The following is a 20,952-nucleotide window of genomic DNA, read 5'->3' on the forward strand; positions in this document are numbered from 1 at the left end:
GATTGAGGGGCACCTGGGTGGTTCAGTCAGTTGAGTGTCCAACTTTGGCTCAGGTTGTAATCTTGCAGTTTGTGAGTTCAGACCTTGCATCGGGCTCTCTGCTGTCAGTGCAGAGCCCACTTCAGATCCTCTGTCCCCCTCTCTCTCTGCCCCTCCCCTGCTCAAGTGCACATACACTCTCTCTTTCTCTCTCTCTCTGTCTCAAAAATAAAGAAACATTAAAGAAAAAAAAAAGTGCTGGGTGCCTGGGTGGCTCAGTCAGTTAAGTGTCAGACTTCAGCTCAGGTCATGATCTCATGGTTCCTGAGTTTGAGCCCCACATTGGGTGTATGAGAGTCTGGGTATATGGAAACCCTCTCCATTCCACAATCCCTGATGACTCCCAGCTATAGAGGACGAACTTTAAATGGGCTCTTCTGAGTTCCTGGCAGAGAGAATTTCCTGCAGACCAGTTTCTGGAGGACAGCCTCAGAGCCAAGAACAAGGACCTTCAGGAAGGCAGCAAGTCCCAGAAACAGCCGACTTCCCAGGAACAATCAGTGGCTTTGCTGAATCTCTCCAGCTCTCTGAAAAACTAATGGTGGGTTGAAATTCTCGGCCTTTGAGGCCAGGAGAATGCAGACAAACCAGAAGGCAGAGAGACCTGCTGGAGGGAACAAATGAATCTCTGACTGAATGAGAGCCTGGAGGAGATATGTGTGAAGGTCAAACACAAAAGATTTCCCTGAACTAGAAAATGTGATATCAGAACTAGAAATTTCCATACATAAATCAAAGGAGAGGATGGTTACTCCTAAACCCCAAAAGAGGTCCAGAAAATTAAACAGATGAAATATCTCAAAACATGTAACAAAAATATGGAAATGCAAATTATGTGGTGAAAGATGAGAGCCTGAACCAGACCCAGGAGATTTAGCCTGCAAATTCTGTGAGTTCCAGGAGAAAAGGAACAGTAGAGAAGAGGTTATGATTAAATAATAGGTGAAAGTTCCCTGAGCTGAAGAAAGACAGCCCTATACAGGTTAAAATTCCTGAACTCTAAGGATAAGGGAAATCTTACACATTTCCAAGCAGAAAGAAAGTTCTTTCTTCTTATGCAACCCTGGAAGTTAAAAGACAGCAAAACTGAATGTGAGTTAATGGAAGAAAAGGCCTTCAACCAGGGCCTAGCTAAAGGAGGAAAGAAAGGTATTTGAAGATTTACAAAAATTAGTCAGTATCTCATCTGAGAAATACTTTTAAGAAAAGACTCTAATGAAACAACAAATGAATTAGAACAGACTTCAAGATAGGGGAAGGTCAAGGGAAGAGGAAAGAAAACGGTGGAGTGCAACGAACCATGATCTATATATTTATATCTATATTTCTATATATGTATAGTACATCATATAAATGCTAAAACTCTTGAAACAGAAGGAACACGTACATTGTAAAGGAACTTCTAATAGGGACTGAATCATCTCAAGAAAACTCTGGAATCAGGTGGTGAGGGTAAGTCAAAGGTAAGTGTTCCAAGGATCTGGGGTGGTGGGGGGGGAAGGAGGAGGAAAGGTAGTGAAAGTAGTCTAAAGACCATTTCTTATTGAGGTGGGGAGGAAGTAGAAGATAAGTAAAGTATGATGGAAATAGTTGTTCTGTTTTCACATACTAGAACAATCATGTGCATCTATTTCAGAGAACAAGGCAAAAGATGGTAACTATTAATAGAACGACAAACTCCAAATTAACAAGGAGAAAATGGGATGAATAGCCATTCATTCAATCCAACAAAGGTAAAGAAGGGTTCACAACAATGTTTACAAATTCAAAAACAAGTAAGATGGAAATAAATCAAATATATCACTCAGTATAGTAAATATGAGTGGGCTGAATTCTTCCATTAAAAGACTCTAAGACTTTCTTATAAGTCAAAATCTGGTCAATGCTACTTAGAAGAAACATACTTCTTCTAAGCAAAGTGATCAAGGGGCACCTGGGTGGCTCAGTGGGTTAAGCACCCTACTTGGGCTCAGGTCATGATCCCACAGTTCGTGAGTTCAAGCCCCACATTAGGCTTTCTGTTGTCAGCGAGGAGCCTCCTTCAGATCCTCTGTCCCCCTCTCTTTCTGCCCCTCACATGCGCTCTTTCTCTCTCTCTCAAAAACAAATAAACATTAAAGAAAAAAAAGGCAAAGTGATAAAGATTCAAATTAAAGATATGGGAAAGAGACACCAGGCAGATAAACAGAAAGCAGTGGTAACACTGGTATCCAACAAGGGGAATTTAAGTTACCAGCTGGAAGTGGTGTGAGGATTGCTTGCAAAGAGGTAGGAGGGAACTTTTAGGATGATGGGAATCTTCTGGATCTTGATTGTGGTGGTGGTTACATGACTGAATACATTTGTCAAAACTCATAGGATTGTACACTTAATACTGATAAAATTTATTGCGTGTCAATTACAATACAGTAAAGCTGGTTTTAAAAAAGAACAAAATTATAGTATTTACAAAATTTAAATGCTTAATGAAAAAATAGTGTAATACTGGATGCCATCTCAATTGCCCTGTATCATATATGCCCCAAATGCTATAAAGATAGCAAGCTTAAGAGAGAGAGAGAGAGAGAGAGAGAGAGAGAGAGAGAGAAAGGGGAGTACTTATTTCAATAGATTACAAAAAGAACAAGAAACCAAAAATAAGCAGGAAATGTCAAAAGCTGACATGAATGAAATGGAGAACCAACATAAATACTAAAGAGCATACACTTTAAAAAGTTCTTTAAAAGGGCTAATAAAGGGACGCCTGGGTGGCTCAGTCGGTTGAGATTCCAACTTCAGCTCAGGTCATGATCTCGAGGTATGTGAGTTCGAGCCCCGAGTCAGGCTCTGTGCTGAGAGCTCGGAGCCTGGAGTTGGCTTCAGATTCTGTGTCTCCCTCTCTCTCTGCTCCTCCCCCATTCATGCTCTGTTTCTCTCTCTGTCAAAAATAATTAAACATTAAAAAATAAATAAATAAAAGGGCTAATAAACCTCTTACAAGCATGCACACACACACAAAGAAAAAAGGAGTAAAAATAGACAATATTAGTTAGAAGAAAGAATTAAAGAATTATAAAAAGGTGCAACTTAAAATTCCTCATCAAGGCACCTGGGTGGCCCAATCAGTTGGGCGGCTGACTTCAGCTCAGGTCATGATCTTGCAGCTTGTGAGTACAAGCCCTGCGTAGGGCTCTGTGCTGACAGCTCAGAGCCTGGTGCCTGCTTCACATTCTAGGTCTCCTTCTCTCTCTCCCCCTCCCCTGCTCATGCTCTGTCTCTCTCAAAAATAAATAAACATTAAAAATAATAATAATAAATAAAATTCCTCATCAACTAACTTGAAAATTTAGAGGTAATAGATACATTTTAGGAAAAATGTAAATTACTAAAATTGGCCCAAGAGAAAGAAGAAAGCTTGAATAGCTCAACTTATCTTAGAAAAGACTAGAATAAAAAGGTGATTATAGACCTACTTTTAGAAAAGATTGCATTCAAATGACACCAGAACTAAGTTTTATCTATTCTTAAATAATGATAGCTTCCATGCCATTTAATTTAGTCAAAACTATAGGAAAAGAAGAAAAGCTCCCATATTTAATAGTTAGAGCCAGCTTAATTTAATATAGTTCCTTATAAAAATTCTATGTAAAAATGAAAAAGAGGAAAACTGCTGAAATATAATGAAGGCTTTTTACTAAAACTTAACAGCAAACATTGTTCTCAAGGGTGAAATACTAAAACCACTTCCATTAAAATAAACATTTAGTGGGGCACCTGGGTGGCTCAGTTGGTTGAGTGTCTGACTTTGGCTCAGGTCATGATCTCACAGTTTGTGAGTTTGAGCCCTGCGTCGGGCTCTGTGCTGACGGCTCAGAGCCTGGAGCCTGCTTCAGATTCTGTGTCTCCCTCTCTCTCTGCCCCTCCCCTACTCACGCTCTGTTTCTCTCTCTCAAAAATAAATAAACATTAAAAAAAAAAAAACATTTAGACAGAGATGCCTGTTATTATTCTTATTATTTAACATATCTTGGATGTTTTTACTAAATGCAGTAAGTCCTTAACCACATTTACATTTTTGTCAAGTAAAGTAACATATTCACAGATTCTGGGGATTAAAGTGTGAACATTTTGGAGAGGCCATTATTCTGCCTACCATGCTCTGTCTATAAATTAGAGCCTCCCAGAGCCAGTGGACTAAAGTAATGAAGTTGGATACAACCTGGTTTTCAGGGTCTCAGAAGCCTTCCTTGACTTCTTGATGTGGGCTGGACTTCACCAAAATTTATACAGATGAGCCCCTTTCCACACAGCAAATTCCTCATTTGCTGTCCTCATCGCTGGGCTGCCTCCTGTTATCTACCTTTACAACCGAGTCCCTGTAACAAACAATGGGGAGGCCAGGAGAGAGCAAGAAATGGGCTTTGGTGTCTGTGCTCATATGATATAATGGTTATGGAAAAGCTGAAATGCACAGCACTGGCTTCTCAGCTCTTAAAAGGCCCCAGGCTCTCCTGACATTTGGGCAAGTGGAGGCACAGTACGAGTTTCAGGCGTCCTTTCTGATATCCAGTCTTGAAAGGTAATGTGAATGTCAATATTGCAAAGACACATGTGGGGAAGAAGGATCCCTCTCTCACACCCTATTCACAAAAGAAGGCATCGGAAGGGAAAGCAGAATGTCATAAGGAGATGTGTAACCATCCCCACAAGAGCTAAGGAGGACAGAGACACAGGCCAAGACTGCTTAAGTTGTCTATGCCATTGTGGATGTGCAGTTTAGCTCACTCCAGGTGCATTTGGGGACCTTCTCTCTTGAAGCCTCTCCAAGGTCCCATTTAGGCAGCATATCCATTGGTTCTTTTTTTGAGCACATACTGGAAACTTGGTTTGGTATTTCACCTGGCCTCCAGGCCTTGCTCGCTTGTGTATTGGTTCTGAAAATGGGGATATTATCTATAGTTTATTGAATTCCTGCAGATGTTCCTGCAAAACGGATCTATGTACACACTGCCCCGCCCCCATACACCACAGATACAAGTACCCTGACAGCCCCCACCCACCCATGCCACCAGCTGCTCTATGTGCTCCCACTCACTCTCTTAGGCCCCACAGGCCCCCAGGGAGCCACCAACACACACTGTCCTCTGTTATCTGGAGGAGGTCCTGATAGGGTGACTGGGGGAGGGGACAAGGTTGTTGGAAACTTTAGTTAAGCAAGGACGGTTAACAGCTGCAGGGACACCTTAGGAAACAGTGAGTCTTAAAAAAGAAATACTTCTATAATCTGTCCCCATCACCTTTTAAGACTTTTCTGAAAATGGCCTCTCATTCCCTGCCATGGAAAAAACTAACAGCTCTCACAGGCACCCTTCAGCCCACAGAATCCTCAGAGCTTCGTCCTCCCAGCAGCCCTTGACATAGATGCTCACCTCACACAGGTGCACATCCTGCAAAGACCCGGGGATGCATGTACACACGTGCACACTCACACACAGGCAATATGCCTGCCTCTCCTCAGGTGACAAATGTGTTTTTCTACCTCAGTGGGCCCTTTGTGTGGGTGGGCTGTGGGGTGCTATTGGGCAGAGCTCTCAACAGACCCACAGGGCCCATCACAGCACTCCTCCACACACTACTAGTCATACACTACGGCTGTTAGCATGTGGTGAGGACCTCCTTCCCCTTCCTTTTTCCTCCCCACAGAGGTGGCAGTGTGTGAAGAGGTTCTGCGGGGGCAGATGTCACCCACTGCAAGTGGGTTTTTTCCCACCTACATACCTTGTCTTGTTCCAGCTTCTTCCCACCTGTGGAAGTAAGCCCTTTAGGGTCACATCCTGGTAAAAGAACATTAGGGAGCACCTTTGAACTACTGTTCGACAGCCCCTCCTCCCCCACTGGTCTCCCTCTCAGCTAGGCCCTTGGCACCCATGAGGGCTTCCCAGCCCCTGCTCTTCTCCCACGAATGCCCCCTTTTTCCTTGGGGTTGGGTGTAAAGGGACAATGTTGAGACTCTTCTTTAAAGGAAGACCTTTAGAAGGAAAGTAAGAGAAAAAAACTAAAACCAAAACAAGAAAATATCAAAACCTCAGGTTCAGAGTCCGTGCACTCAGGACCCAGCCGTGCTTTGTTTCCCTGCCTCCCTTCTGAGAGAAGCTGCCGCCCTTCTTCACCGCCACACTACTCCTTTGTTCACCTGCTCCCTGACCCCCCACAAGGGAGTATATATGGTCCGTGCTGCAGGCTTTTCCCAAAGTGCACAAGCTGTGGGTTGTCCCTCATCCTCACCCCCAGCCCAGGCGTATCCCCAAGCTTCTGCCTCCTGGACTCAGCTTGCTGGATCCAGCTCAGATGTCCCAAGTCCAGCAGGGGGCAAGACGGATGGGGAAGGGGCTGATTGGCCAAACATGTAGTCCGAAGGGAACAAGGGTCCAGAAGGCCAGGGAGAGTTTGTGAAAAGGAGTCTGGGGGAGTTTATAGAAGAGAAGCAGTGTGGCCCCAGATCCTCTGCATCCTCCAAAGGCTGCCACATTCTCAGGAAGGGCTTTGGAGTGAGAACCTTCCTATGTGTGAGATCCTCAGAAGCCCTGTAGGACTACAGCTGGAGGGGAGCTGAGTCTACCCTGAAAGCCCCCAAACTGATAAGGAAATGAGCCCCACCAAATCAAGGGCCTCTTTCTGGGAACCTACATCTGCTAGGAACCGCAGGATGAGGAGGAGCACGGGCTCCAAAGTAGGATACCCCGGTGTGATGGAGAGGATGGAGTTCCATTCTGGAGCAATGACTGGGGACATCTTCTGTGTTTAGTTGGGCACAAAAGAGCTCTGACAACACATAGATAAGCCCGTGCACAGAGCAGCCAAGAGAAGAGCATGGGGCAAATCAGGGTAGATGATCAGGAGGATAGGCATTTAGAGCCCAGTACTGCCAAAATGGGTCTGGGATGCATGCAGGGGGAGCACAGGCAGGACACAGGGACAGGCCTGAGTAGTGAGCCCTGACACCTCCAGCCTCTACCCACATGTTCTGGACCTCAGTTTCCCAGGCTGTCCCTCTGGCAGAGGCTTAGGGATGCCATCTGCTTCACTGAACCCATCTGTCTGAGACTTGCTCACATCTTCCTCTTTTGTAACTGGAAGTCACAGGGTAAAGCACTAAGCTGTGCAGTCACCGAAGGAACACAGAGCCTAAGAGTGTGAAGGGACAGAGGGGAGAGTGTCAAGGGAAGCTTGGGGCCAGTGGAAGAAGGGGGAGAAGGGTGGGAGCAGAGGTGCTCTGGGCCATGGCTGAGGCCATCACCTATGCAGACCTGCGGTTTGTGAAGGCTCCCCTGAAGAAGAGCGTCTCCAGCCGGTCAGGACAGGGTAAGGGTGGAAGAAGCATCTCCTTGATTTTGCAACTTTATGCTCCCTCATGACTCTACCCCACCTCCACCTTTTCTCTCCTCTCCTGCCCCAGAGGCTGATGAGGATGAGGAACTCACCTACGAGAATGTACAAGTGCCCTCAGTCTCAGTCTCAGGCGGGCCCTTGAGCTTGGCCTCTTCTGGAGTAGGGGACAAAGCAGGTACGGAAAGCTCAGAGCCTGTCTGTTTGGCGGGGGGGGGGGGGGGGGGGGGGGGGGGTATGGGGGTGAGGAGAGCTGTGTCTCGAGCTGCAAGTCCACAGTATTCTTGGAGGAGGGGGGGGGGGAACAACACCCTTGGAAAAGGAGGGGGTGCTTAGGAAAGAGAAGACTGAACACTGGATAAATGGGAGCCAGGGAAAAATAAAGCTCCCCGGGGGTAAGGTGGAGACAAGGGATCCGGGGAGGGGTCAGGGCAGCCCTGTGGGGAGAGGAGTTCGAATAGGAAGTGGGGAGTCACGGGACAGAGAAGAGAGGGCAGGGGAGGGGGATGGACGCGCTTCCAGGAAGAGGATTTGGGGCAGGCCGATGGGGGGGTGGGGGTGGAGAAGGCTGCGGAAAACATAAGGGGAGACCCAGGAGGGAGAGGAAGGGATCCCCGGGGAGAGGTTATAGTAAGACCCAGGAGAGACACAAGAATCCTGGGGGAGAGGCAGAACTCCAGAGAATGCTAAGCGTGTCCCAGAGTACTCTAGCGTGTCGCTGAAGGCTTCTCGGCGCGGTGGAGAAGGAGAGAGTGGAAAGAAAGGAATTTCCCGGGGCTTCCCATCTTCAGACTGGAGTAGCCACCGGTCCGCAGTGCTCCAGGCGGAGCAGCCAACTGCGTCCTGGAGCTCCGTGGCGTCACCAGCTGCCGGGAGGATTCTCACTGGTGAGTACGGAGCCCTCCCCACCTGCGCGCCCCGCCCCCCCTCGCCGCAGGGCTCGCGCTCTGGCACGCGGCGGGGCCTCCGGCTGGGCAGCCGCCCCCACATCACCCACCCGGCGCTGCCGCCCCGGGAGGTGTTAGCGAAGTGAAGTGCTGGCGGGGTCCCAGCTGGGCTGGTGCCTTGCCCGGCGGTGTGCGGGTCTGGTACCAAGAGTTTGCCGGAACAGCCCTCCGGACTGCGCGGGCAGCCCCGAGACCCCCTTTCCCGTCCTTTTCACCCCCAATATCCACATATATCTTTCCCACAGGTTGACCTAGATCCTCCCGTCTCCCCCCGTTACGATGGTCCCCACTCCTATATCCCCGTCCTCTGTTTCCGTCTGAGATTTAGTTCCCATCTTACCAGGTAGCGCCCCTCAATCCTTACCAGCAGCAATCCCAGCCCTTATTCTGGAACATCTTCCCTCGCTACCTGCGGAAACCCACTACCCGACAAAACCCACCATGCCTGCACCACGTCCTCTGAGGGATGCCCTTTCCCATGAATACCACCCACCCAGCCAGCCCCTCAGGCTATAGACTTTCGTGGGGGTCTCTGCCCTTCATCCCACTGTCTCCCTAAGGCCGCGCAGCCTGCACGCTGTACCTCTTTCTTGGCCTGCTCCTCGCCTGCCTGCTGTTAGGGGTGGCCGCCATCTGCCTGGGAGTGCGCTGTGAGTATGGCCGTCTCCCCTTTCCCACTTACCCCAAGCAATTTTCTCCCCTACTGTCTCCAGCGGCTGCCCTTCTCTGGGCAGGGCCCCCAGTCACCACCACCTCCTTAGCTTTTGGTCTGGTTTCCAGCCAGGTCTGTTTTAGAGTGCCGTGTCTTCCCAAATTGTCCTTACCTGATCCAGTACCTCCTTAAGCTTTAGGCAGTCAGATCCTATATTTCAGCCTGTTATGCAAAAATTTGCAAGAGCAGACAAAAGACTGATGCTGAAGTCTCAGGGCACCAGAGCATGGCTGAGGAAGATGTCCTCCAAATCTCATTATGGCTGAACAGATCTGCAGGTATCTCAGCAGCTCCAGCAGATGAACAGTGTTCTGGAAGCCACTAACAGCAGCCTGAGGCAGCAGCTCCACCTAAAGATAACCCAGCTGGGGAAGAGGGAAGAGGATCTGCAGGGGTCCAAGAGGGAACTAGCCCTGAGTCAGGAAGCACTACAGGAGGAACAGAGGGTTCACCAGGCTACCCAAGAGCAGTTACAGGCCTGCCAGTCTGACAGGGAGAAGACCAAGGAGGCCCTGCAAAGTGAGGAGGTGCAGAGGAGGACCTTGGAGCAGAGGCTAAGCCGGATGAAGGATACAATGAAGCCCTTGTTCACATGCCCCTTATCAGGTATCTGCTCTGGGAGAGGAAAGATGGGAGGGTGTGCGTGAGGGACAGATTGAAATGAGGACACACTCGTGGCAGGGGCAGGATCTATCTATCAGGGGCCGTATTAAGTTGTTGAGGAAAGGGGTCGCAAATCAGAGTGGTGGCTGACACAAGCTGTGCAGCCTTGGCTAACAGAGAGGAGGATCAAGTTGCATACTGGATTTAGGGCGACTCACCCAGCTCTAAGGCAGATCCTCCAGGAGAGGAGGGTGGCAGCCAGCAATGCAGATCTCACTGTCCAAAGCACCAAACTCAGGTCTCATGTGGTTTGATATCAGAGTCAAAGATCTGGGAACCCCCTGAATTTGGATGTGAAACTGGTTGTTTGCACATTTTTCTAAAGAGAGGGTCTATAGCTTTATTTCTCACTACATATGAGATTCCTCAAAGGTTAAGAATTAGTGATTGATGAGGGGCGGTGGGGCAAAGTAGTTGAAGCTCTCAAGTGTGGGTGGCACTCATAATGAGGTGGGGGTGGGTAATGTGGGGTAGGGAACTGGGGTGGAGCATTCATCTATTTTGAAGGCAGGAGCCCAGGCAGTGTGTGGGATTGAGGGAGGGGGCCACATAAAAGGAGAGAGGCGGTGCAAAAAGCAGGCTGAGATTAGAGGTGCCAGGGCCAAGGCAACTGGAATGTTCATGGACTGGTGACCTATGGTCCAGGTTAGGCTCTGTCTAGTTTAGGGGGCATCTGGATAACTCCCCCAAGGCTTAAGATAGTAAGATTATGTGCAGACACACCCAGTCCTCATTACTTTAGCCTTCTTATTCTCTGTGACTCTCAGTTCCGTGCAGTGCTGTCACCCGTTCCCTCAGCTACACCCTAGGTCCCAGCATCCTAAACTGCTCTTCCACTAAAAGGCTGGTTTCCGATCTCAACTCCAAGATCTGTTTTTTGTTTGTTGTTTGTTTGTTTTAAGGTTTATTTATTTATTTTGAGAGAGAGAGAGAGAGAGTTCAAGCAGGGGAGGGGCAGAGAGAGAGAGAGAGGGAGACAGAGAATCTCAAGCAGGCTCTGCACTGTCAGCACAGAGCCGGATGTGGGACTCAATCTCACGAATTCTGAGATCATGAGCTGAGCTGAAGTCAATAGACTCTTAACTGACTGAGCCACCCAGGTGTCTCTTTATGTATGTATGTATGCATGTATTACTGATGTAATTGCTACCCCCTATGCGTGGCTTGCATTCACGACCCTGAGAGCAAAAGTTGCATGCTCTTCCAACTGAGCCCGCTAGGCCCAGGCTCTCCTTCAGACCTCCACTCTGACCACACCCACCTCCTCCAAGCTTTCCCTACACATCTTTAACCCCATTGAGGCCTCTAACCCACTATCTCTCCTGTTTCCTTTGCATCAGCTGGCACTTCTCTATCCATCACTTGAACCACTCGCTCCTTTGTTCCTTTACACCTTCTGGTGCACCAGAGTTGATCACCTGATGAACTCAAGTGCCCACCTGGCGCATGCCTGCACCCACGTGTGCCATATTGTGCGGTCATTCTGCTTGGTGCCACCAGAACTCTAGTCTCCATCCCAGCCGGTCCCTCAATGCTGCCTGGCAGCTGTGCAGTGGTGGCTTGCCCTCCACGATAGCTCCTTACCCCACCACCTTCTCTGTCACTTTCAGCAGAAAGTGCCCGAGGGTCAAGTGCCCGACTCCGGCGGAGGAACTCCCTCCATTTTCCACCCCTGCATCTATACTTTCGTTCACATTTTTGCCCACCCCCATCTTCTGCAACGATAACTGTGGCAGCTTGCTGCACTGTTTTTCCTAAACATCCCTCCACACCTCCCTCCCCCATCCACGTTTCATGTTGCAGCCGGGGTGATCCTTTAAAAACAAAAATCTGATCATGCCATTCCAGTTAATTAATTACATCAAAAGTTATGCAATAAATACTATATGTCCAGTGCTGTGACCAAGCACTTGGGATACAGCCAGTGAACAAAACTCCTCTATGTAAAACCCCGTGTTGACTTATTCTTCCTTGTAATATAAAAGTCCTTCACCTGGCTACCAAGGTCTCTGCCTACTTTTCAGCATGACCCTTATCCTCTCAGCCTCTTCCATGGTGGCCACACTGACTTTTTATTCCTTTTAGTTGCCATGGGACAGAAATGCAAGAGAGTAGCTAGGTGGGAACATGAGAAAATGTAGACAGAAGAGAGGGAGCGAGTGGGGAAAGAGTGATCTTTGAGTGATGGAGGTAGGACTCATGGAACAAAGCTGTTGAAGAAAGAGGGATGTTTATTTCTTATGATCAGGAACAGAGGAGCAGGGAAGAGACAAATTTTGGGGTGGAAGAGAAGGAAATGGAGAGAGTTCACATCAAGTGTCTTGACAATTTCAGCAGAACAGGAACGAAGGTTATTACTTGTGGAAGAGTGGGGAGGAAAGGGGAGGTGGCTAGCAGCTTGAGGGGTATGGGAAAGTTTTGAATATGCAGTGAGGAATGCTTAAGGACCTATTGAGATGAATTAGAGCCTACTGAACACTTATGGGGGGCCCAGGTGAGGTTAGCCAAGGTGTAGGGGGGAGACTGCAATCATTCAGAAATCGGTGGTAGTAACATGAGCCCTATGAAAATAAAGCTCCCAGCCTGTTAAGGAGTGATGTTGTTGAATACCAAAGGCTTTTCCTAAATGTGTGTAGGAATGGAATTACTAGGGGAGGCCGAAGAAAGAAAGATCGCAAAGATCAAGTGTTAGAAGTCAGTAAAGGTGCCGAGATTAGACTGAGGGGGACACTGTGAGCAACCAGGTCGCAGAGTCCTCACTTTCATCCCAAATGGGGAGATCTCCCTCTTGGGTTTGGGCTGTGCTGTCACATTCTTTCTGGTTTTTAGATACCTGCTGTCCCTCAGGATGGATACTGAGTGAGAAGAGTTGCTTTTACATCTCACTTACTGCAAGAACTTGGGATGAGAGCCAAAACCACTGTAAATCTCTGTCCTCTGACCTGGCCACCTTCAATGACATTTATTACTCAGTAAGCATACCCTCATTTACAGACCGTAGTGGGTAGAGGGATCTATGCCGTCAGTTAGGAATGGCAGTGCACATGTGGCACGCGTCCTTTTTCCGTGCAGCTTCTCAGCACAGTGCTTGAGGTGGCCCCTACCAACTGACTGGAGGTGGCATGAGAGTTGAAGCTTATGAACCATCTTTACTTTAACCTGTTTCTCATCTCAGCTTTCTGCTCAGCTCTCAGTGCTGCTTAGTAGCTTCTTTGAATTTCAGGCAGAGAGGTCCCAAACTGGTGGGCTGGATTGAAGGGACTGGCTCCTTGTGAACAGAGCAGCTCATGGAATGACTCCCCTTCAAAGGCTGGCAGAAATTCTTACCCAGCTGGGAGGTGAACTGAAGGGTGAGCCTCTATCTGCATGGTGGCTTGAAGGCTGCAGGGATAGGTCACTGATGAGCTGATGTCATGCACCAGTCAGACACAGTCCTCTTGGTCAAAGCTCATAGGGCTCCCTGTAGTGTTCATTTTCTTCCACTGGCCCATTCCCTCCCCTACCTCCCCTTACGCCCCCCCCCCCCCCCCCCATATTGGAATATTTCTCATCATTTTCCACATACCTCTCATCTCTCTGAATCTCCCCTCAGGGTAATTATCTCAACAATGCGAGGAAGATGTTGACAGAAGTTAATCCTCCTGGTTCATTTTGGGCTATCTCCAACTATATTAAGATGTGGCAGCAGGCTGATAGTAAAAAATCCTCTGGGTAAGTCTGTTAGGATTCCTGGGCATGTCCAACTCCATAATTCCTTCATAAAGACATGGTATTGAGATTCCTCTCCAGTTTCTGCTCCCAAAACTCTTTCATAAGTCAATATTGTAATTGCCTATTTGTGCATTTTCTTTACTTAATAACTTCTTAGGACAGTCTTATTCTCTGTCCCCTCCCCAGTACCTAGCAGTCCCTGGCACTTTTTTTTTTTTTTTTCCAAGTTACTAGGTGGGGACCTTTTTTTTTTTTTTTTTAAGTTTATTTATTTGTGAAAGGGAGAGAGAGAGAGAGAGAGAGAGAGAGAACCCCAAGTAGGTTCTGCACTGTCAGCACAGAGCTAGATGTGGGGCTTTGAACCCACAAACCATGAGACCATAACCTGGGCTGAAGTTGGATCTTAACCGAGTGAGCCACCCAGGTGCCCTTAAGTTACTGGGTTGGGACCTATGTCGTCTTTCTCTCAGAGGAAGAAGGTGAGGCTTTAGCTAGGGCTTCACAGCTGATGAACCCTGGCATCTAACTTCCCATCCCTTGACAAGGCTACCAAAACTGAGGTGGCACTTTCTCCATCAGGACCACTTGGCACTAGAGTTGCCCCAGGAAGTAAGAGAGCAGTGGGATAACTTTGAAGATCAACTCCAGGGACCCTGAAACAGGGTAGTCATCATCCATGTTCCCTAACTGGGGTTTCCATCTTTAACATCTTGGGTGATTTTTCCCTCCCCTGGTCCTAAAGCCTCTTCGGGTTGGAAAAGACATCTGTCCGTGAACCATGCCCAGACGTGGCCTTAGGCAGGCAGGGCAAGCTAGGACTTCATTGTATTTAATGCAGGGCAAGGGGAGAGAAGGGAGTGGGGGTGGGGTGAAATGGGGTGGGGTGGGGTGGGAGGGGCAGAATTTTATCCCAGTTCTACTTCACCAATCTTTAGGTATTATGGTCGAAGCTCAAGATGTTACAAGGTACAAACCAGTTGGCCAAAGTGGCAGCAGGAGGACTGCACTTCTCATCTTCCCTGCATCTGTGAGATGGCAGCTTTCGGGAATCCAGATAAGGACTACTCTTTGCCCTGAGTTGGGTAAGCCTGAGGGATGGGACTGAGGGATGGGACTGAGGCATGAGAGTTGGGGAGGGAGGAGGGAGAGGATCTCAGAGCAGGGGCTCAGAAGTCAGGGGAAAAACTTATTCCTGAGAGTGACAGTCACCTCCACAGACTTCAGGGCCTTGGTCTGCTTATGTAAGGGGGGGTTGGGCAGGGAAGGCCTGGAACTGGAGGGAGGCTTCTTGGCTGTCTGAGAAGATGGGATGAGCTGGATGAGCATTCTTAATAACAGTGAATATGGAGCTCACTGATGCTTCACTCTTACAGGTACACGTGCCAACAAGAGCCTGTGCCCCTCACCTGTAACTGCAGCCTGCAGGCCCTAAGATCATCTCCCTCCAGTGTTCTTTCACTCTTCTGTGGGCAGTGCCCAGGCAAGGGCTGATCCATGCCCAACACTTCTAGCCAGCCTGCCGCCTGCTTGAAATCCTGTCCCAGAAACTGGACTGTTCCTGGGAAAGTGGGTGAAGAAGTCTCTAGAAGAGATTTTGGCCTCCCCAAGAACTTCCCATAGTGGAATTGGGGGCGGGGTGGAGGAGGGCGCATGGGCTGAGTGGATAGTGGCAGCCCGGAGCCAGCCAGGCAGTTTTATTGAAATATTTTTAAATAATTTGCACGTGTTAGTCTCATGTGTCAGCAATGCTTTGTCTGGTTCAGTGATTGCCCACAGGAGAGCAAGCCCAGGGGCTAGATAGGAAATGTTCTGTCCCTTGAGTCCATGCTGAGGTTCCCCTACACGGGGAGAAGAGCCAGTCAGCCCATCTGGGGCTGGCACTGTCCAATATGTGTGCTCTGTCCTCACAGGGCATCCTGAAGGCCAAGGTTGGAGGCCAGAGACCACAGGCTCTACTGCTAAGAGCGTGCCCCAGGCAGCTGCAGGCCGGGTGTGGGAGGCTTGGCATGGTGCCCTCGGTGGCAGAGGAGACTGCCCGCCTCACAGTTCAGGTTGCGGTAGCGGGCAACAGCTGGTGTGGGGCGGGGGCACATGGACAGGAAGCCAAAGCTGAACGGGCCAAGACAGCAGCCAGGGCAGGGCAGCCCCTCATCAGACTCCCGGGGAGCTGAGGGGGGCGGCGAGGGTTCTGTCCGCTCCAGGGCTGCTGCCCGGGGCAGGCTATGCTGGGCCCGGTTCCAGGGCTCCCCAGCCCAGCCTTGTGGGGAGTTCACCACCACAGCTGGGGGGTTGTTGTTAAGGGTAGGTCCTGATCTAGGGGACCAGGGCTGGGAGGCTGAGGAACAAGTGCTGATGAAGTTGTCTGTGGCCACGGCCAGGGGCAGCTGGGGAGCTGGTCCTGGGGGTTCTGGCTCAGGGCTACTGCCCTCACACTCCATTCTTTCTTCAGCCGAGGGGCCCACAGTGGGGGGGCCAGGTCCTGGCAGTGCTGTCTCCATACGTCGGGGAAGTTCAGGGGATGATGGTAGTGAGCGGCAGCGACGGGCAGGTGTCCCAGGCTGGACCAGGGTCTCTGGAGTGGTCACCAAGGGCAGTTGGGTGGAGGGCAGTGGTGATGGTGGTACAAGGGGCAGGGGGGTGACTGGCTTGCTGGGTGTGTCCAACAGCTTGATCTTGCCTCCCCTGAGGTCTTCCCGGAGTGAAAAGGGGTTGACTCGAGTCAGATTGTCCCCCCAGTTGGGGGGTGATTCCGGTGATGGGGGCAGGAAGAGGTCTGACCGGCTTCGGGAAAGCCGGGGGTCTGGCCTAGGAAGTGTGGCAGACGGACCCCCTCTTGAAACAGACCCTGTAGACAGAGAAGTGTGTGGTTACTGTTCTTAGCATTGATCATAGTTCCTTGAGGCCTCATTATTCACCAGGAGGCTGGTGGGACTAGAGCTTACAAAAGGGAATTCCACTGGGTACTTTGGAAAGGGGGAGATGTCACCTCTAGCCCTCCTTTACCTCTTCTTTCCTCCTTCTCCTTCCTTGGCTCTAGAATTTGAAAATATCTTTTTTTGAGATGTCCTTTCACCACCACCCACCCACAGACTTCTCAGCTAATAAATACACTTAGTCTTCCCCAGACAATTCCCTCAGTCCTAGGGAAGAGACACAAAAGGACTTATGTTGGGTCAAGGTCATGCTCACTTACTCTGATTGTGTGTCAGGGGAGCCCTGGTGAGGGGGGATGGCTCAGGCAGCTGCTCAAGGATCCATTCCAGGTGCTGGGTGATTTCGGTGAAGGGAGCACGAGTGCTGGGTTCCATCTGATGGGGAGAGAAAGGGGCAGCTTCATTCATTGCTCCAAAAGAGGGTCCCTAAGTTTTCCTCTCACCACCTGGGACAGGAAAGCCTTGCCAGCTGATGGATGTGGGTGGTAGGCAAGGAAAGGGAGTGAGGATCTTACACTGCAGCAGTGGATGGCCAGGAGCAGGAAGGGCAGTGGGCAGTCATCCCCTACCAGGGTCTGGAAAGCAGGCACATCCAGGCCGAAGTCCTGCGGGTACAGAGAAGAGGGGCCTTCAAGTCAGCCTTCCTTGGGTTCTCCTTCTGCCCCCCAGTCAGGACCTCAACCTCCAGAGAACCAGTCTAGAGCTCCTCCTTTTCAAACCTGGAGACATCATTCACCTCAGTACGGGGTAGGTAATCTGGGTCAGCAGGTACTCGTGCAATGAGCTCACAGAGGACAATCCCAAAGGCAAAGACATCAGCCTGGGGGGGAGGAGAGAATGTCAGTGGAAGACACTGACAGTTTTCATGTCAGAATTTTGTCAGAATATGTCAGAATTTGGGGGGAAGTCTTGATAGTTTCATGTGCTGGAGGGGTGCCTATGAAGGAGAAGGGAGATCTTGGGGGTCTCCTAAATATTCAGTAGGGCTGTTAAGGAAATTGGGATGGGACCTTATAAAAGTATCTCGAAGGTCTATGGAAGGCCTTGGGTATCTGAAGGATTGATGTCTTACCTTCTCATCATACAGCTCACCCCGCAACACCTCTGGAGCCATCCAGTATGGGGAACCTACCACAGCCAATGGCTCCTTTCTTGCCCCTTCCCTGCAGGGGTAGGGGCAGAGTGGTCAGAAACAGCTCACTCAGATAACCCCCGTAAACAAAAGGGGATGAGGTCAGCCCCCTCCCCACTCCAAGGGAAATGTCTCTGGAGGCTTCATTTAGATAGGGGCCTTCTAGAAAGTTTAGGGAGCACAGGGGCATTCACCTCACCTATACACAGGAATCTTTTCAGCCAGCCCGAAGTCACCCACAACAGCCGTGAAGCCTTGGTCTTCCCGTCGGATCAGACAGTTCTGGCACACACATAGCATCCCCATACACCCATCACCTTCTGTTCTCTTATCTCCCAATATACACCCCAAAGCCCTGTCACTCCAGAAGAACCCCAACCCTCTCTGATCTACCAGTTCTCTAATGCACCACAATCTTGCAATTTCATCTATCACTGCATAGGCTGGTACCCAGCCCCTTAGAGCTCTCCTTCACCCCAGTCCCCCGTTCTCCAATGCTTTGCTACCCCAACATCCTAATATGTCTACTATCCACATTCCAACATCCATGGGTCAGTTACAGTGTAATAGTTTCAAATCCCCTTTCATGCCTCCATCCACCTGGCCAGCCTACCTTGGATGTTAGGTCTCGGTGGAATACACCTTTGGCATGCAGGTACCGCAGGCCGCGGGCAATGTCCAGAGCCAGGTGGAGCCTGACAGGCCAGGACAGGGGTTCCGGAGAGCTGAGCAGCTGTTCAAGGGTTCCCCCATTCATATACTGGGGCATAATGGGAGCAGAAGGGGAATGAATGTCAAGGTTTCTGCCTGTACTGTATGTCTCCTACTTATAAGCCAGGGGACACTTAGGAGGATTGCAAAGGTCAGAAGGGTGAGTCTGTGCGCTAGGATCTCCTGCTTATATTCTAGAGCTGTCCTGTCCAAGACCTGTGCAACTATTTAAATTTAAATTAAGTTTAAATAAAATTAAACATTCAGCTCTCCAGTCACACTAGTCATATTCCTACTGCTACCTACCCACATGTACCTACAGAACATTTTCATCATTACAAAAAGTTCTATTGGACAACATTGTTATAGAGCATATAGGGGATGTGACCAACTGAGGCCTTTTATTTGTGGTTAGCCCAAAGGGAAGTTCAGGAAGCCTCCCATGGGAGGAGGTCCTGCTGCCTCTCATTATTCCTCTGTAGATGCATCGGGCGCTGACTCTCTCTCCCCATGGTGATGGTGGGGGGTCCCCTCCTTCCTGGCCCATCCTCACCTCTGTAAGAGCGTGCAGCTGCCCCTGGTGCACACAGACCCCCATGAACCTGGAAGAGGATGGGGAAGATAGGAGGGTAGGCTGTAAGAACCCAGGCCCCTCTACAGTTCCCACTTTTCCCGCGGGATCTTTCCTCTTCTCCCAGCAAGCTTCTCAGCAAGCGGCTGAGGCCGCTCACCTTAGGATGTTCGGGTGTCGGAGCCGGTTCATCAGCTGCACCTCCCGTAGCGTGTTTCCCCGGTTACTGGGGAGTCTGTTCATTTTCAGCACCATGACTTGCCCTGACTGTCGGTGCCGAACCTGGGGGCGGCATGGGCCGGCGAGTCCCGTGCAGATTCGCCAGGTCGCGAGTGTCGTCCGGGTCTGGGGCCCCTAGTTCCAGCCTCCCGTCTAAGGCTCGGTCCCGCCCCTCTGCCCTCTCTGCTGATCCTACCTTGTAGACCTCAGAGAAGAAGCCGGCCCCGATCTTCTCGGCGCAGTGGAAATCGTCCACGCGCGCCAGGCTGGACACAGCGCTGCGGAGAGCCCGGTAGGAGGAGGGGCGGCCCCGGCCCGGGCCTCCACCCGTGCCCCCCGGCCCCGGGGGCCCCTCCCCCGGCGCCTCACCGGGCCCTGGCCCAGGGCCCCGCAGTGGGGGCCGTTCCCCGGCCATGGCCGGGCCCCCAGCCCCGGCCTGCCTCACATGGCAGGGTCCCCGGGGCCCGGGCAGGCCGCGCTTGCCATGGGCGCGCGCCCAGCCCGATTCGGGACGTAGGTGCTCCCGCTCCCGCCCGGGAGAATGGAAGATCAGCGGAAGATCCTGGGCCCGCCCCCGCCGCGCCGGCTTGCAGGGCCCGGGTAAACGCCGCTCCGCTTCTTTCGGCGCAGGGCCTGGGCCTGGGCCTGGGCCGGGCGGTGGCAGTGGCTCTCCCGGGCGCCGGCGGGCAAGCGGGCGGACTCCCCGCAGGCGGAGGCGGGCTGGCTGGCGGGCGGGCGGCGGCTGCTCCGCTTCGCCGCTGGGGCTCAGGCTCCGCGGCCTGCCAGGGGCGGGGCTGAGCCGGGCCTCCGCTTAACTCCTTCCAGCCCGGCCCACCGGCAGCGGCCACGCCCCCTCAGGTACGCAACCCCTAACCCGTGGCAGCGACACCCTGGGCGAGAGGGTCTGGGACGTCGGGGCCAAATAAGTTCAGGCCCGAGCTAAATAACTGAAGGGAATTATGGGCTGATTGTGCGTCCGCGCAGCTCAAATACCTTTTAGCTGCCCTGGGTGTCCTTTCTCTCCTCCCACCCTCAGTCCACTGTCTACAGAGAGCCGAGCTCAGGAAGCCGCCGGATTCCTGGGTTCCGTGGGCCAGCAGGGCAGAAAAGTAGACACTTCAGGTCTAGCCACAATCGGAGGTAGCCCAGCAACCTGCCTACCTTTCCCGCCCGCGCTCTGTTCCAGCCTGCCCATTTCCCAGGTCTCGACCCTTACACCCCTGGATTCCCTGACACTTTCTCCCTTCTCGGGCGGTTGTATCGTGAGCCTGTGGCCAGCCCGTCCCTGATGTGGCCCACACCTCCTTACTCCATCCCGCCTCCCTCGAATAAAGTTCAGAGGAAGAGAGGAGTATCCGTCCAGTGACTACCCAGCCTCAACCTCCTACTCTTTCCTCCAAATGACCCTATCTCTCGGCAGAGAAGCCTCCACCTGCCCGGAAGCCCCTCCTTCCGCGAGATCCCACCCCTCGGCAAAACCCCGCCCCTCCAGGAGCCCTTTCCTTCGGAGACCCCTCACTTCCTCAGTGAGACGCCCCCTTCAGAGGGACGTTTCCCCAGTATGATACTGCCACCATCAGTGTGTATCAGAACCCCTCAGTGAGATACCCCTCCTCTGTGTGTTCCTTCCACACAATGAGACCCCACCTCTCAGAGTGACTACACCGGTCATTGTGACCCCCTCCTCTCAACGTGACTCCTCCCCTCAATGTGGCCCAGCCCTTATCAGTGTGACCCCTCTCTGGAGGTTCTGCCCTCCACCTTGTAGGAATCCGGTCTGCCCCCTCAGGCTGGAGGAGGAGCTGCAGTCTGCCTCTTTTAAGTCGGCGCTGAGCCCTGAATGCGCACGCACTGTGCACTCACCGAACCCAACGCTTCCGGTTCTCTGCTGGCTCCTCCCCCCGGGGGTCGGAGAAATAGCCAATTAACGCCAGGGATGAGTGACGACG

The 20,952-nt window shown here is 51.2% G+C and overlaps 2 protein-coding genes and 1 long non-coding RNA gene across 4 annotated transcripts; 1 reads left to right on the forward strand and 2 right to left on the reverse strand.

The window, feature by feature from the left end:
- Positions 1-4,742: 4,742 nt before the first annotated feature.
- Positions 4,743-8,229, reverse strand: LOC125150375 (uncharacterized). The gene is made up of 3 exons (XR_007146335.1): positions 7,500-8,229; positions 5,797-5,852; positions 4,743-4,952 (listed from the first exon to the last, which is right to left on the reverse strand). It is a non-coding gene; the product is annotated as an uncharacterized LOC125150375 (long non-coding RNA).
- CD72 (CD72 molecule) lies at positions 7,039-15,153 on the forward strand. 2 transcript variants are annotated; one of them, XM_047830206.1, is made up of 9 exons: positions 7,039-7,380; positions 7,475-7,582; positions 8,196-8,291; positions 8,912-9,001; positions 9,334-9,669; positions 12,556-12,698; positions 13,319-13,437; positions 14,373-14,519; positions 14,811-15,153. In XM_047830206.1, exons 1-8 carry the CDS (start codon positions 7,299-7,301, stop codon positions 14,512-14,514), a joined length of 1,116 nt encoding a protein of 371 aa, XP_047686162.1. In that variant the 5' UTR covers positions 7,039-7,298; the 3' UTR covers positions 14,515-14,519; positions 14,811-15,153. The 2 variants fall into 2 exon arrangements, with proteins under 2 accessions (XP_047686162.1, XP_047686163.1); XM_047830207.1 differs by lacking the exon at positions 8,912-9,001 and having other exon boundaries at positions 7,040-7,380.
- Positions 15,102-20,469, reverse strand: TESK1 (testis associated actin remodelling kinase 1). The gene is made up of 10 exons (XM_047830197.1): positions 19,200-20,469; positions 18,945-19,066; positions 18,767-18,815; positions 18,116-18,262; positions 17,702-17,784; positions 17,443-17,533; positions 17,107-17,190; positions 16,886-16,975; positions 16,631-16,745; positions 15,102-16,282 (listed from the first exon to the last, which is right to left on the reverse strand). The coding sequence occupies exons 1-10, from the start codon at positions 19,416-19,418 to the stop codon at positions 15,396-15,398; spliced, it is 1,887 nt and encodes a 628-aa protein (XP_047686153.1). The 5' UTR covers positions 19,419-20,469; the 3' UTR covers positions 15,102-15,395.
- Positions 20,470-20,952: the final 483 nt, after the last annotated feature.

Source organism: Prionailurus viverrinus, chromosome D4, assembly GCF_022837055.1.
Source record: "Prionailurus viverrinus isolate Anna chromosome D4, UM_Priviv_1.0, whole genome shotgun sequence".
NCBI lineage: Eukaryota > Metazoa > Chordata > Mammalia > Carnivora > Felidae > Prionailurus > Prionailurus viverrinus.